This window comes from Mytilus trossulus, chromosome 1 (assembly GCF_036588685.1).
Source record: "Mytilus trossulus isolate FHL-02 chromosome 1, PNRI_Mtr1.1.1.hap1, whole genome shotgun sequence".
Taxonomy (NCBI): domain Eukaryota; kingdom Metazoa; phylum Mollusca; class Bivalvia; order Mytilida; family Mytilidae; genus Mytilus; species Mytilus trossulus.
Window position 1 is genome coordinate 81007211 of NC_086373.1, and position 13764 is coordinate 81020974.

The window sequence follows — 13764 nt, forward strand, 5'->3', positions numbered from 1 at the left end:
AATGCGCAGTGACCTATCATTTTTATCATGTTTTTTAACATATATCAATAGATACTACGTTTTGGCAAAGTATGAACAAATTCTATCATTTTTATTTTAGACTTCCATACCACCTTAAACCTAACAAGCTGTTATCTTTGACGATTGATTTTGTAGAATCAATGGAAGTAGTTTCATAATGCTAACCGTATTGAAAACTTGCTCATTTTGATATGTCACTAGTCTAAGAGAAGAGGGACGAAAGACACCAAAGGGACAGTCAAACTCGTAAATCTAAAACAAACTGACAACGCCATGGCTAAAAATGAAAAAGACAAACAGAAAAACAATAGCACACATGACACAACATAGAAAACCAAAAAATAAAAAACACGAACCCCACCAAAAACTAGGGGTGATTTCACACATTAAGATAGTCGGTAATATAAATTCGTTACATAGTGTGCTAGTGACGTAATACGGTATTTATGGGGTCAATAAATTCTATATGGGGATTCGAGCTGACCCCATATATACCGTATTAGGTCACTAGCACATTATGTAAATAATACTGTTCCTGGGATAAGATAATTCCGACACATTTGAAAATACATCGAAAAGGATAATGAAATAAAAGTAAACATAATATAAATATCCACTAATAACAACCGTTCGATCCCTTTTTTAAACAAAGTGAATGTTAATATCAACAACATCCCCACCAATATGCAGTATTGTGTGGTATAAAGTCTAGACACCAAGAAAAATTCACATCGGAAAGTCCCTTATCAAATGGTTAAATTAAAAGCTTTAACATATCATACGAATCGAAAACAACTATCATATTCCTGACTTGGTACTGGCACGTCTTATGTAGATAAAGTTGTAATTACGTAAATTAACCCCAGCACCCCCCTCCCCCGACCCTTTCCTATTGTGTTACCAAACATATCCTTTTGTATTTATCTTTACATTTTACCAGCATGTCTTACACTTTAAAAAATAATGTTCTTTGACTTTTTGATTTTGACAACAAACTTAATAATTATTGAAATAAGTAAAAGATAATTGTAATTTTTATAACTTGCGCTACACACTTTTAAAATATAACAATGCCTCATATGAGAAGTGGTTAAAGAAAAAGTCAAACATAAATATATCCTCTTATTTTCAATCACTTTGTAAATGTTTCGGTAATTAATATCCACAACATCCCCACCAAGATACAGTACTGTCTGGCAAGTAATCTAGCTTAATTGAGTCACATTTACAATCCATAGGTTCAGAATATGTTCTGAATAGTTCCTGAAAAAGACATAAAACAATTAGTTTTACCAAGGGCCAAAGTGGGCGCTGGTATATTAGCAAATTCTTTCTTTTATGAGGCTAAGGAATATATTACAGTTTGGTCTTAATTTGTGCAACAATTCTTTGGAATTAATTCATTTTAATGTCCAATTTGCTATCTATCTGTTTTGGTTTTTTTTTAAATAAAGGATGCTACTAAACTACATCTGCAAATAAGTCAATTTTAGGTAGCACTCCACAGTTAGAAAATAAAATTAAAAATGAGCCACAAAATGTTTTATCATCTTCTATTCCTGGATTTCTAATACATTAACCTTACTGTTTGTGTTGTAAATGTGCATATGTATGTAATCAGTATCTTCCATAGATTAGATTTACAAAAGTTAAAAGGGTGAAAAATGATTCTTGTTATGTGTATCCATGACAACATTCTGCATTTATTTACCATAAAATATTGTAAAAAGGGGGGTGAACAAGTCACATATCCCCACAAAAATTTGGATCAAACTAGAATTTCAATGCCTTTGAGTGATACCTTTTTAGAAACTGTTTGCATAGATCTTCCTAATGATCAAATGAAAAATGGGTGACTTTCGCCTCATTTTTTCGTAAAATCTAATTACAAAGTCCGTACGACAAAAAGTTGGAAAAAAAACATTACAATAATTGCCGTACCAATGTATGGTATGGGCATGCAAAAACGGACTGTCATGCAGAAAACAGCCTATATTACATGCATTACATAATCTTGATGTATATAAACCCAATACGAAGGCTATTTTAGGACTCAGCTATCCAAATATTAATTGTATTGCACACTAGCTCTCATATTTGAAAAAAATCCACAGGGGCCAAAATGCGAAACTACACACATAACTGTGGAGTGCTACCTTAATTAAGAATATCGGGTCCATGCAGTCGTTTTCACGCTAATAACGCGAATTAAAATACTTTTTTTTGCATTATGTCACTTTTTGATGTTAAGAAAAACAAAGTGTTAAGTTATTTACTCCCTTTTAAAATTAGTAATTACTTCGAATTCTCCTAAAGTTGATATATAATAATGCTTTTACCTACTCATAAGATTTGGTCCTTGATTAGTATCTATGCATATTGAGTTAAGGACCTATCGATAAATTAGTAACATATGCATTATATTGTCACTATCAGTCATCGCTACTTGCCTGAGCCAATTTATAAAAAGCATCATCTACATTTTGGCCATCTTTTGCGCTTGTTTCTAAAAAGGACATCATATCATGTTGTTTTGCAAAGCGTTCGCCATCTGATGGACTCACTGTTCGACTACTTAATTTATCACATTTATTACCTGAAAAGATAAAGCTGTATACTTTTAAAACAGAAAATCGAGTTAAAAATATGTACTGTGAAGTAAATTTAAGTTCATAGCGAGTTGTAATATGCTGTTTATCCCTTTGAGTCTTTTTGAACTATTCTTCTTAAGAAAAGGTATTCTGCAGAAACACATTAACATGATATTACTTTATCGATAAATAAATGCGATAAACCTTGTGATATCAGTGCAGATGTGTAAAAAATATGCTTTTAAAACACATATTTCCAAAATCAAACCACTTGTATATAGCACTTTTTTTGGCAAATACATGTAGGCTAAGCTGATATATTTTCAGTAAGACTATTCGTCACTTATTTGTATCAAACAGCAATATCTAATAATGGCACAGTTTCGGCATTTTTACAGTCTTTTCTAAATAGTAGATTTAAATGCCTCAATCAAATATTGATGACACACTTTGAAAAATCTAACTGACAATATAATGTAAACGTCCGAAGAATTACATATATAATAATTTTCAAAATCGAAAAAACAGGTGGCTAAATCACACATGATTGCAATTGTATTTGGTGTTCAGATGTACCTAATAATACTTGTGGAATTTCTTCACCACATTTTATTCTGACTTCGTTGATCCATCTGACGCAATTTTTTAGAGATTCGGTTTGAGTGACGTCATACATAACTAAAGCAGCATGTGCATCTCGATAATATTTTGTTATAATACTTCTGAATCTTTCTTGTCCTGCCGTGTCCCAAATATACAGCTGTTAAAAATTAAGAAAAAAACAGTACAATTTCGTGAAAATGATTCATAACGTAATCTCATAATTAATGTTTCAGAAATCATCAGCACTACAGGTTCAGTTCTTCCAACTTATTTACGAGAGAAAATGTCATCTTTGCTGAAGTCATTTCGGTGACCGAGAGTTGTAAAGATCAGTGTTCTTAGGTCTCCATATCACCTTATTCTTATAAAAATAGTCGGCTTTTCAAGTGTTGTATGACATGTGAACAATTCACTTGAAAAAACAGAAATTGTTTTTATATACCGTATAGCGGGTTATTTTCACGGGTGTAAAATTTCGCGATTTTCATTGAACAAGGTATACGAAAAATTTTGGCGGTTATTATTTTGGCGGATTAAAAACTTTTATTAATACCTTTGTATGTACACTTTTAATTTGGCGGAATTTATTTTGGCGATTAAGTTCTGTCCGCGAAAATAAGCGAAAATTTGCACCCAGCGAAAATAACCCGCTATACGGTATATAAAGAAACAAAGATTTCAACTAAATCTCAAGGGAGCAACGAGTCTCTTCTTATAGCAAAGTGTACACATCTGGTTTGTAGTGTTTGAGTATCAAACATTTCAGTTATCTGCAACATCACGGACGTAGTATAACAATGGAACAGAGATAAAAAGGTCAACTGGTCGAAGAGAGGCGAAACATATCAAAGGGACATTCAAACTCTTAATTAATTTTGGTGGGAAAGATGCACTTAAAATAGACACTAAACCTTGAATTATTTAATGAGAGAACATCTTCTATATAGCTCACACTTTGTGTTTTCCTCTTACAAGAAGCTATTGTATCAAATCGGCGAGCTAATAAATAAAGGAGCTAATCGGCAACAGAGGATAACAGATGATTCACATGGTAAAATCCAAAAAAATCTCCCTTCAAAAGTAACAAATATGTTGTCAATCAAGAAATAAAAAAACTTGATAATGTCACTTTGAGATACTTGTTGTTTCGTTAGCCATTCTTTTTTTTTAAATCAAAGCTGGACCAACTCTTTCAAATTCTCTTTTAGTTTTGGAATCGGGAATTTTTATGTAGAAAGTTAAAAAAAAAAAAAACTATTGTAAGATAAAAATGTCTTAGATTGTATTTACTCTCAAAGATCTTTTGATTTTTTTAGCATCAATATCTGATTCACGTAATCAGTAGTTTTACAACCATTTTAGCCCAGCTTTGATGGCTGATAAAATAGATGCTAATTAATTTAAAAAAAAGATTTAACGACTAATGATATACCAGTTGAACGACTAGTGATATACCAGTTGAAAATTTTAATTCTGATTTGCATCAATTCGGAAAGAGTGTCTATCTCTTTTTTTCTCGCATTTTACGCATTTCCTGGCTTAATTCTTGAATATGTTAGTATTTTGAGTTTGTGTTTCCAATTGACAAATTTAGACTCATGCTATTTGGTCCTCTTGATAATGTTTAGATAACTAGTAATAACCTCGTCAATATTGAGGTCCTGCAACACGCACGAGTTTGTAATAGATTATATAAGTTGCATTTGGTTATGAATAGGGATAAGAAATAATAAATATAAACTGATCATTAAAAGGTATTTTCAGGTGAACTGATGTATGATACCCAGTTCTCGAATCGATAAGTCTTCCTTTTGTCTACGGAGAGGTATTGCAAGATAAAAACTGGTTATCCTGTGGAATATCTTAAAAGCAAAGGATGTACACTAACCGAAACAATCGAAGAGCTGTATGACCGAAAAAAAATTAAAATACATATATATATAAGGAAATAATTTTTTACCAACTTCGCCTGAGAGCATTCATTGAAAAAATAGATTGAACAAGCTGATTGTAAATGCTGAAAATCAATGTTCATCTTCTATATAGATGTCTATAAAAACTGTGCACATATCTTTTTGTCTATGCATGTAAATGATCAAACGGTACTACCTTTGATTTCGCAAAATTTGTTGGGTTTCCATTGTATAGTTACTGGTTATCATGACAGTTATTCAGTCACTTATGTGGTTTTTTTTTGTATTAATGAGTGTGATAATTTACCGTTTGAAAGGGTACTTTTAGTTTTGCACATATGACACGTACACGTGTGGTCTGTTAATTTAAGTTGTATCTATTGGATATCTTCTACGAAACACAGAAACCGATACGTAAGTGAAGGTTGGAATTATTGCATATTAACAAGTACTAAGTTGATTTTAGTTCACTTAGAACATTCTTTCCTCGGAATGATATTGCTAAGTATTTGGTTTGTCTATTATGTTTTTGCAATCTGATAGATCATTTTTGTAGACAAATAGGATTTCCAAGGCCTTATTAAATTTCTGTTCTTTTATGCTCATTTTGCCAGTTCGTTGAATACAATTTAAAGGTCTACTCGTATTGTGCCCCTTTATATAAAGATCAAGGGCTATAACTATCATAACTTTGTATAGTCTATTTATACTATTTAGATGTCATATCTAAATTGCTGTGTATGCAAGTAAACTAAAGTTACACCTTTAAAAAGACAAGGGTTTAAATAAAGGTGGCACGGTGGTATTTGCATTCATGAATTAAGTATACACTTCTTAAGTTAGTGTATCTGAACAGTGTGATTGATTAAAAATACAGTATCAACTGAACATCTTTCCCGAACTGAGGGATGAATTAGGAAAATATGAATTAATTTTTCCATATGGGTGAAAATGAATTTTGTAGATAAAAAAAAAAATTGTATTCACTGCCTGATAATAGACAAAAAATCAGTAGTGGCCTTAGGTTTTTAGAGATGGCAAAGAAAGTAAAGTCATGATACATATTCAAATTAATTTCTGAATAGTATAATGAAAGTACCTCAGAATTTTGGGAAGTGTTAGAAAGTCGTGAAAAGTCAAAAAAGGCTATCATTATCCCTTTAATATAGTCTAAGAAATACTACCGTGTCAGCTAAAAGACACTTAGCTTATCAATGTCTTAATTCACATACCGTCTCAAGTAAGGGACCTGATCAGTTGTTCTCCTTTGCTATGTTGTTATATTGTTTTGTTTATTACACAGTTGTTGTATTTAGCAAATGTGGTGTTAATGGTAGATATAATTATTGTCACGTTTAAATTTATTCACATTTTCTTGGGCATTTATCTAGGTTGATCTAAATGTTTCACTTGTGTGATAATGAAAACAACTACACGTACCGTGTACTCAAGTATTAAATTTCCAAAATAAAATATGACACCCCATACCACACAATATCAACAACTAAATAAAGGCAACAGTAGTATACCGCTGTTCAAAACTCATAAATCCATGGACAAAAAACAAAATCGGGGTAACAAACTAAAACCGAGGGAAACGCATTAAATATAAGAGGAGAACAACGACATAACACTAAAATGTAACACACATAGACAAAATCCCACGAGAAAAACAAATATAACATATAAATGTAGGACTCAAATCTATGGCGGACTCCAAATCTGTGGCAGATTCCTAATCTATGGCAAATGTGACGTTACAAACGCTAAACAACTCAAATCTATGGCGGGTTCCAAATCTGTGGCTGATTCCTAATCTATGGCAAATGTGACGTTACAAACGCCAAACAACTCAAATCTATGGCAGATTTTTGTTTACTCCAAATCTATGGCAGATCTTGTGGAAAGGGTACCGTATAACGTCACAACTGAATATAGCGCCATATTACATCTTCGCCGCAGATAACGATGGCGGAACCAATAGATTTGAACACCATTCAAGATAAAGATATTACCCTGGCAACAATTTGCGATTTGATTTAAATCGTCAGCAAATAAAAAAAAGATGTATTAAAGATATCGCTGAAATAATATTATTTGAAAAATTCAAACTGGTTATTTTTCTTGGCCGTTACTTTTTTTATTTATTTATTTTTTTATTATGCTTTTATCATTTTTTGGTTGACCATTATAAAATGTGTATTTCACAAATATTTATAGACATGCTCCCGTTGTCGTATTTTTTCCACTTGCTTATGACAAGTCATTGGTAAACAATGTACTGCATTGTTTTTCATTTGCACAAAACTTGCCATAAATTTGAAAACAACATAAATCCGCCATAGATTAGAAAATTACAAAACTTGCCATAGATTTGGGATGGCATGACGTCACATTTACCATAGATTAGGAATCTGCCATAGATTTGGAACCCACCATAGATTTGAGTCCTACATATATATATATATATATATATATATATATATAACATCAAAACCAAATACATGAATTTGGGATAGACAAGTACCGTGACACGTCTTATCGCCATGTGAATTTACACTAAAAAATAAGAGAAAACAAACGACAATACTATCTTTAGAATCCAAATATCTACTAAGTACTGACCTATGTCACGGTGAGAATTTCACTTCAAATCATAATCATACCACATTTTATCCAGATATATATTTCGTACCTTCACTATTTTACCATCAAGTTGTAACGTTTGTATATTAACATCTACACCAATGGTCATCTTGCAATCTCTATGAAAATGTCCAGTTGTGAACCGTCTAACAAAGCTGGTTTTCCCTACTTCTCCGTCTCCAACAAGAATTATTTTGAACAAATAATCGTATGAATCCCCCATTTTTTTTAGTTTCGTTTCAAATCATGACGACTTTAAAAAGACAAACTAACCATGCAAAGTATAATAAGCTGTTTAAAATTGTTGAAATGTTAAATGTAAACATTAAAATTACTTCCCATATTAAGTGTACTTACCGCGGTTATTTTAATAACTTTGAAATATCTTTAAGTCATATTAAACCTCAAATTAAAAAACAATATGCATATGTTTTTTCTAACTTAACGGATAGTTTTCATAATATAACATATACTTTTTCTGAAGAAAATTCATAACCTTATCCACATTTAGACGAAGTTTACTTTTTTTAATTGCTTGCTTCCAGAAAGCAATTCGCCGACATATTTTCCATATGCAAAGTGACCCTGCTCGTAAAAAATCCGGTGTTAGCATAACCCATGGATCTGTCATTCAAATTAAAAAAAAATATCTGATTGAACATATTAAACATGTGCTCAATAGCCATACTTTTTTTATGATTGTTTACTATAAGGTGACACCTACTTACATAAAAAAAAAATATAATTAAAAGTGGAATAAAATAGCATTCCCTTATTAAATGCGGATGAAACTCGGTTGTTCTGTAAATGATGTGCATTGTTTTTGGGTTGGTTTTTTTATTATTTTGGTTTGTCAAGATATAATACTATATGTAAATAAAAGTGTTTTAAATAAATAATATATTTCTTAACAATATGACGTTTTAAATAAATAATATATTTCTTAACATTATGACGCTCCCAAATTTTTTGATGTAAAAATACTTTTATTGATTGTGCTGTTGTAGATAGGATGAAATTTATACTCATCCAATAACAAAATAAATCTTTTTTTATTCATTTCATTATTCTTACATATTTTTGATTTTTTTAACCCTGTATGCTAACATTGCCTAAGTAAATTTTAAAATTGTTTGTATGCGCATTAAACGATAAATATATGTGACGTATTAAATTTTCTGACGTCAGACACACAAATCAATGGATGTGTTTGTAGATAGATGTTTTTGTGTTCTTTTGAATTGTTCCTTTTAAAACTGGTATACAATGATGACTGATTTACCCATATGTTGACTATTGTATTTATTGTGCCTTTTTAGTTAACGCATCAATGTAAATATAACGGGATTTGATGAGCCTGTCATCAAAATGAGAGAGTCGCTATAAAACCAGGTGTAATCCACTATTTTCTACATTTAAAAATGTCTGTACCAAATCAGGAATATGACAATTCTTGTCCATTCGTTTTTGATGCGTACCGTTTATATGTCCATAAATTATTGTAGTGTTTATCAACAAAGATTTTGCGCTCGATCTTTTCAATTCAATTTTATGGAAAAACGAGCAGGAAAGCATATGATTTTTTTTGGGACCACTTGATAGATATAAACCTATGGATTCAGGAAAGGTACCACTGTAATTCATTGAAATTTTCCTTTAGACCAAATTTTGGACACTTTTGTGACATGTTCACCCCCCTTTTTTCTATATTTTGTATCTAAGAAATGCAGATTGTTGCCATGGTTACACCCAAAAGGGATTATATTTCACCCTTATGACCATTAGAAATCAAATATATGGAAGATTTTCTTTCTACAAGTATATACATGCATTACACACATATAAAGCCTTCTTTGTTATACAGGAGGGGAAAGAGGGTGTTTAAAAATTATGAGTGTCAATTTTAAGTTTTTTTCCTAACTATGTATTGCTACCTCAACAGCCCAATAGCCAGTACTTCGGTACAAGCATGAAAATACGGATTTTTTGTGTAATTAACATTGGCTGTTACAAAATAATAGAAATAATTATAAATTAAGGAATGTATCTCCCTCGTGCAAAGCTCTGATTCCTTTCACAGATTTGGCTATACTTTTTGGACCTTTAGGATTATAACTCTCCATCTTTTATATAAGCTTTAAATTTCAAATATTTTGGCCACGAGCATTACTGAAGAGACATGTTTTGTCGAAATGCGCATCTGGTGCAAGAAAATTGGTACCGTTAATTTTATTATGTGATTTTGCCATGTGATTATCATTATGGACTTTCCGAATAATTTTCCTCTAAGTTCAGTATTTCTGTGGTTTTACTTTTTAGAATGGAACAAAAGCTTGACAGTTGGTTTTAATTCGAAGTTACGTGCAGATTTGATATGTTATCACTCAATTTCCCTTAGTAAAGTTCGAACTGTTTAATCTTGAGTCTTACGTATTGTCATTTGTAGACTTGTTTGGCTTCTTGTAATGACTTCTTCGGATTTAAAACCTAAACTTAGCAAGATTGAGTCCATTATATATCATTTTTTTCCCCAGCATGAATGCACTTGAATGTAAAAGAATCTAATCGCATAATTTCTTTCTCTTTATTGTTTGTACTTTAAGTTTCTTAAATGAATTATAAGATTTTAAAATTTCACTCCATATTCTTAAATATTTGATGAAATCTTTCAGCAATGTCAATGTTCTCGTCGGAGTTCTGAATATATTAGGTGAAAAGTAAAATCATAAAAATACTGAACTCAGAAGAGAATCCATTCGGAAAGTCCATAATCACATGGCAAAATCAAATAACAAAACACATAAAAAAACGAACGGACAAGAACTCGTATATTCCTGACTTGGCATTTTCAAATGTAGAAAATGGTGGATTAAACCTGGTGTTAAAACGCTAAACCTTTCACGATGACAGTCTCATCAAATTCCGTTTCATTTACAATGATGTGTGAACTAAACAGACATCATAAATAAAATAGTTAAAATATGTGTACAGCAGTCATCATCGTGTAACAATTTTATAAGGAACAATTTGACAGAACACAAACCACATCTATCTACAAACAAATTCATTGATTTGCGTGTCTGACGTCAGAAAATTGTATACGTCACATAAATGTGTCGTTCAATGTATATACAAACAATTTAAAAATTTAAAGAATTTATAAGAATCCACAAATAGTTCATTCCACTACGCGATTGAATAATTTTGACTTATAGACCCATCGGGTCGGGTATATATGTATATATTATGTTAAACAATGTTAATTGACACAATATTGTAACTACACAATTCATTGAAATGAATAATCTACTAACTTACTTACTTTTTTGTTTTAAACATATGAAGCTCTTCACGTTTGCTCCTGCTATTTAATATTAGTTCCATCCTTTAATTTCTACTTGCAGAGCATATATGCATTCATGTATTACTTCATGCTCATGTCCATAGAAATGGCTCATTATATTCATTTATTATAAATACTATTGGGTATATTATAAAAAATATCAAAAACTCTTGACATTAGATAGTTATCAAAGGTACCAGGATTGTAATTTAGTACGCCAGATGCGCGTTTCGTCTACATAAGACTCATTAGTGACGCTCATATCAAAATATTTATAAAGCAAACAATTACAAAGTTGAAGAGCATTGTGGATCCAAATTTCCAAAACGTTGTGCCAAATACGGATAAGGTAATCTATGCCGGGGATAAGAAAGTCCTTAGTTTTTCGAAATATTCAAAGTTTCGAAAACAGAAAATTTATAAAAATTACCACATTATTGATATTCATGTCAACACCGAAATTCTGACTACTGGACTGTTCATACCCTCGGAGACGAAACGTCCACCAGTAGTGGCATCGACCCAGTGGTGTAAATAGTTAATCAAATGTATCAGGATTATAATTTAGTACGTCAATAGAACATATTAGAACGATACTCAACAGGATGCTTAAACCATTAATACTTGAATAGATGTATAACCAAATGCAGAAATTTATTTTAATATAGTCAACAGTTGTTGTAGGGACTTTCAGTTTTGAATTTTCCTCGGAGTTCAGTATTTTTCTAATCTTAATTTTTGTCTGAGGGAGTTATAACCTTAGTGTCTGACTGATTTTAAACTGTTCAAGGAAACATTCACAGCTGAACCGATTATGCCTCAAGATTTTAACAGTTCAACAGCAACGATATAGACCAAGTGTTCTTCATATTTAAAACTTTAATTAAGCTATATTGTGTCCCCTTTATAGTGTTCCTTTCGCAAGCATGGATGCAGATGAATGTACAATAACCTATCAAAAGGCAATATTTCTTACTTTTTATTGGTCACGCGTTATGTTTTAATGGAATTTCAATATTCTGAAATACTTGATGAATTCTTTCAGTAATGTCTATGCTTAATTTTTACTTATAAAGCATATATGCATTCATTTATTGTTTCATTTCTGTTCCGTAGAAATGGCTCATTATATCAATTTATTACAAGTGATATATTAAAATTTTAGTTGTTATAGTAAAATTGTGAAATGTCAAAGACAAAATTTTAATATAACAGTGAAATAAATACTAGTAGATATAAGATTAAACATGTCAGATATTCTTGGCATTAGAACGGACCTTAACAATGCTGTATATTACAATAATACTTGAATAGATATATAACCAAATGTGATTGATATATTTAAAGTCAACCTTGCCTGAGAGAGTTAGGACCTTAGTTTCTGAATCATATTAAACTGTTCAACGAAACATTGACTGCTGAACATTGTTCCTTTAGTTTTAAGCAGTTCTCCAGCAGCGACCAAATGGTGAAAATGCAATACACCACTTAATCACACAGGTTGTTGTTGCCAGAGAAATGAATTTAACAAACATGCAAATAGAATATATAAAAAAGACCACAACATAAGTACTCAACAGATACCATAAAGTTTTCAACGTTAACCAGGATATTATTACATCTCAGAACGGTTCGTTCGTCCTTTTTATAGGAAAAAACGGCAACCAGCATTGAATCTAAGTTGAACAAAAGTTAATCTTGTTTATAGAAGTCTAGAAATTTATCTTTTTAATTCATTAAATTGTGACTACTTGTTATTGAAATGCGTTCAAACAAAAAGCTGAAATATTTCTGTTAGGAAATGCCAACATATTCTCCATGTATATTAGTATTTTTCAAAATATCTGTTTATGTTTATTATAATACTGAGAGGTGACAAGACTGCTAATGAAACAACTACACACCAAAGATAAAAGGAAAAGGATGTGGGTAGCAAAATTTTGGCTCATTGCCTTCAACAATGATCGAATCAGAACAGTAAAGTAAGCTATAAAAGCCCATTATCCTATGACAAACATAATTCGGTTATGAATATGCATATAACAAATAGTTTTATGTAAGCAGCGTCACCGGTTCTTCATAACTGAAATTAACTACAAATTGCATACTTTCTTTTATATAAAAATATAGTTAGACAAGTAAAACATTGAATATAGCAATTCCTGGGATAAATTATAAACTTTATACATGTTATAAACATAATTGAAAGACTAGTTTACAGCAAGAAGTGACATTTCATATACCAGTAAACAACTAATGTATATATCATAAACAAGTTTGATAAATATTTACATTATAATTAGATATAACACAGAACCTGAAATTAAGACAGAAAATTATTCTGTATTCATTTTTTAATTTCACCTTCAAGATACTTTAAAGAGTAACATACTATCTTTAAACTAATAACAGAAAACATTTCATCATTTAATCTTACGGACGATCCTAATAGTTGTGTAAAGGTTGAAAAGAGATTACAGTTTTAGTTTTAATACAGAACGTTGACTCCAGTAGCTTGGTGGCTATTTCAAAATGCTTGATAAGTTCACTTAAAGGATTAATTTTACAGTCCGTGCAAAATTATGAATATTATAAAAGAGGGACGAAAGATACCAAAGGGACAGTCAAACTCATAAATCTCAAACAA

General features: G+C 31.0%; 1 protein-coding gene across 1 annotated transcript; it reads right to left on the reverse strand.

The window, feature by feature from the left end:
- Positions 1–405: 405 nt before the first annotated feature.
- On the reverse strand, positions 406–8057 carry LOC134710427 (ras-related protein Rab-43-like). Its single transcript, XM_063570789.1, has 4 exons — positions 7824–8057; positions 3189–3372; positions 2472–2617; positions 406–1284 (listed from the first exon to the last, which is right to left on the reverse strand). The coding sequence occupies exons 1-4, from the start codon at positions 7995–7997 to the stop codon at positions 1177–1179; spliced, it is 612 nt and encodes a 203-aa protein (XP_063426859.1). The 5' UTR covers positions 7998–8057; the 3' UTR covers positions 406–1176.
- Positions 8058–13764: the final 5707 nt, after the last annotated feature.

Bases quoted from the DNA above. Each gene is read 5' to 3' on its own strand.
- LOC134710427 (XM_063570789.1), bottom strand. From the start codon at position 7,997: ATGGGGGATTCATACGATTATTTGTTCAAAATAATTCTTGTTGGAGAC. The intron at 2,618-3,188 runs GTACATCTGAAC...TTATCTTTTCAG, and splicing joins AATTCCACAAGTATTATTAG to GTAATAAATGTGATAAATTA. The intron at 1,285-2,471 runs GCAAGTAGCGAT...TGTCTTTTTCAG, and splicing joins CTTTTTATAAATTGGCTCAG to GAACTATTCAGAACATATTC.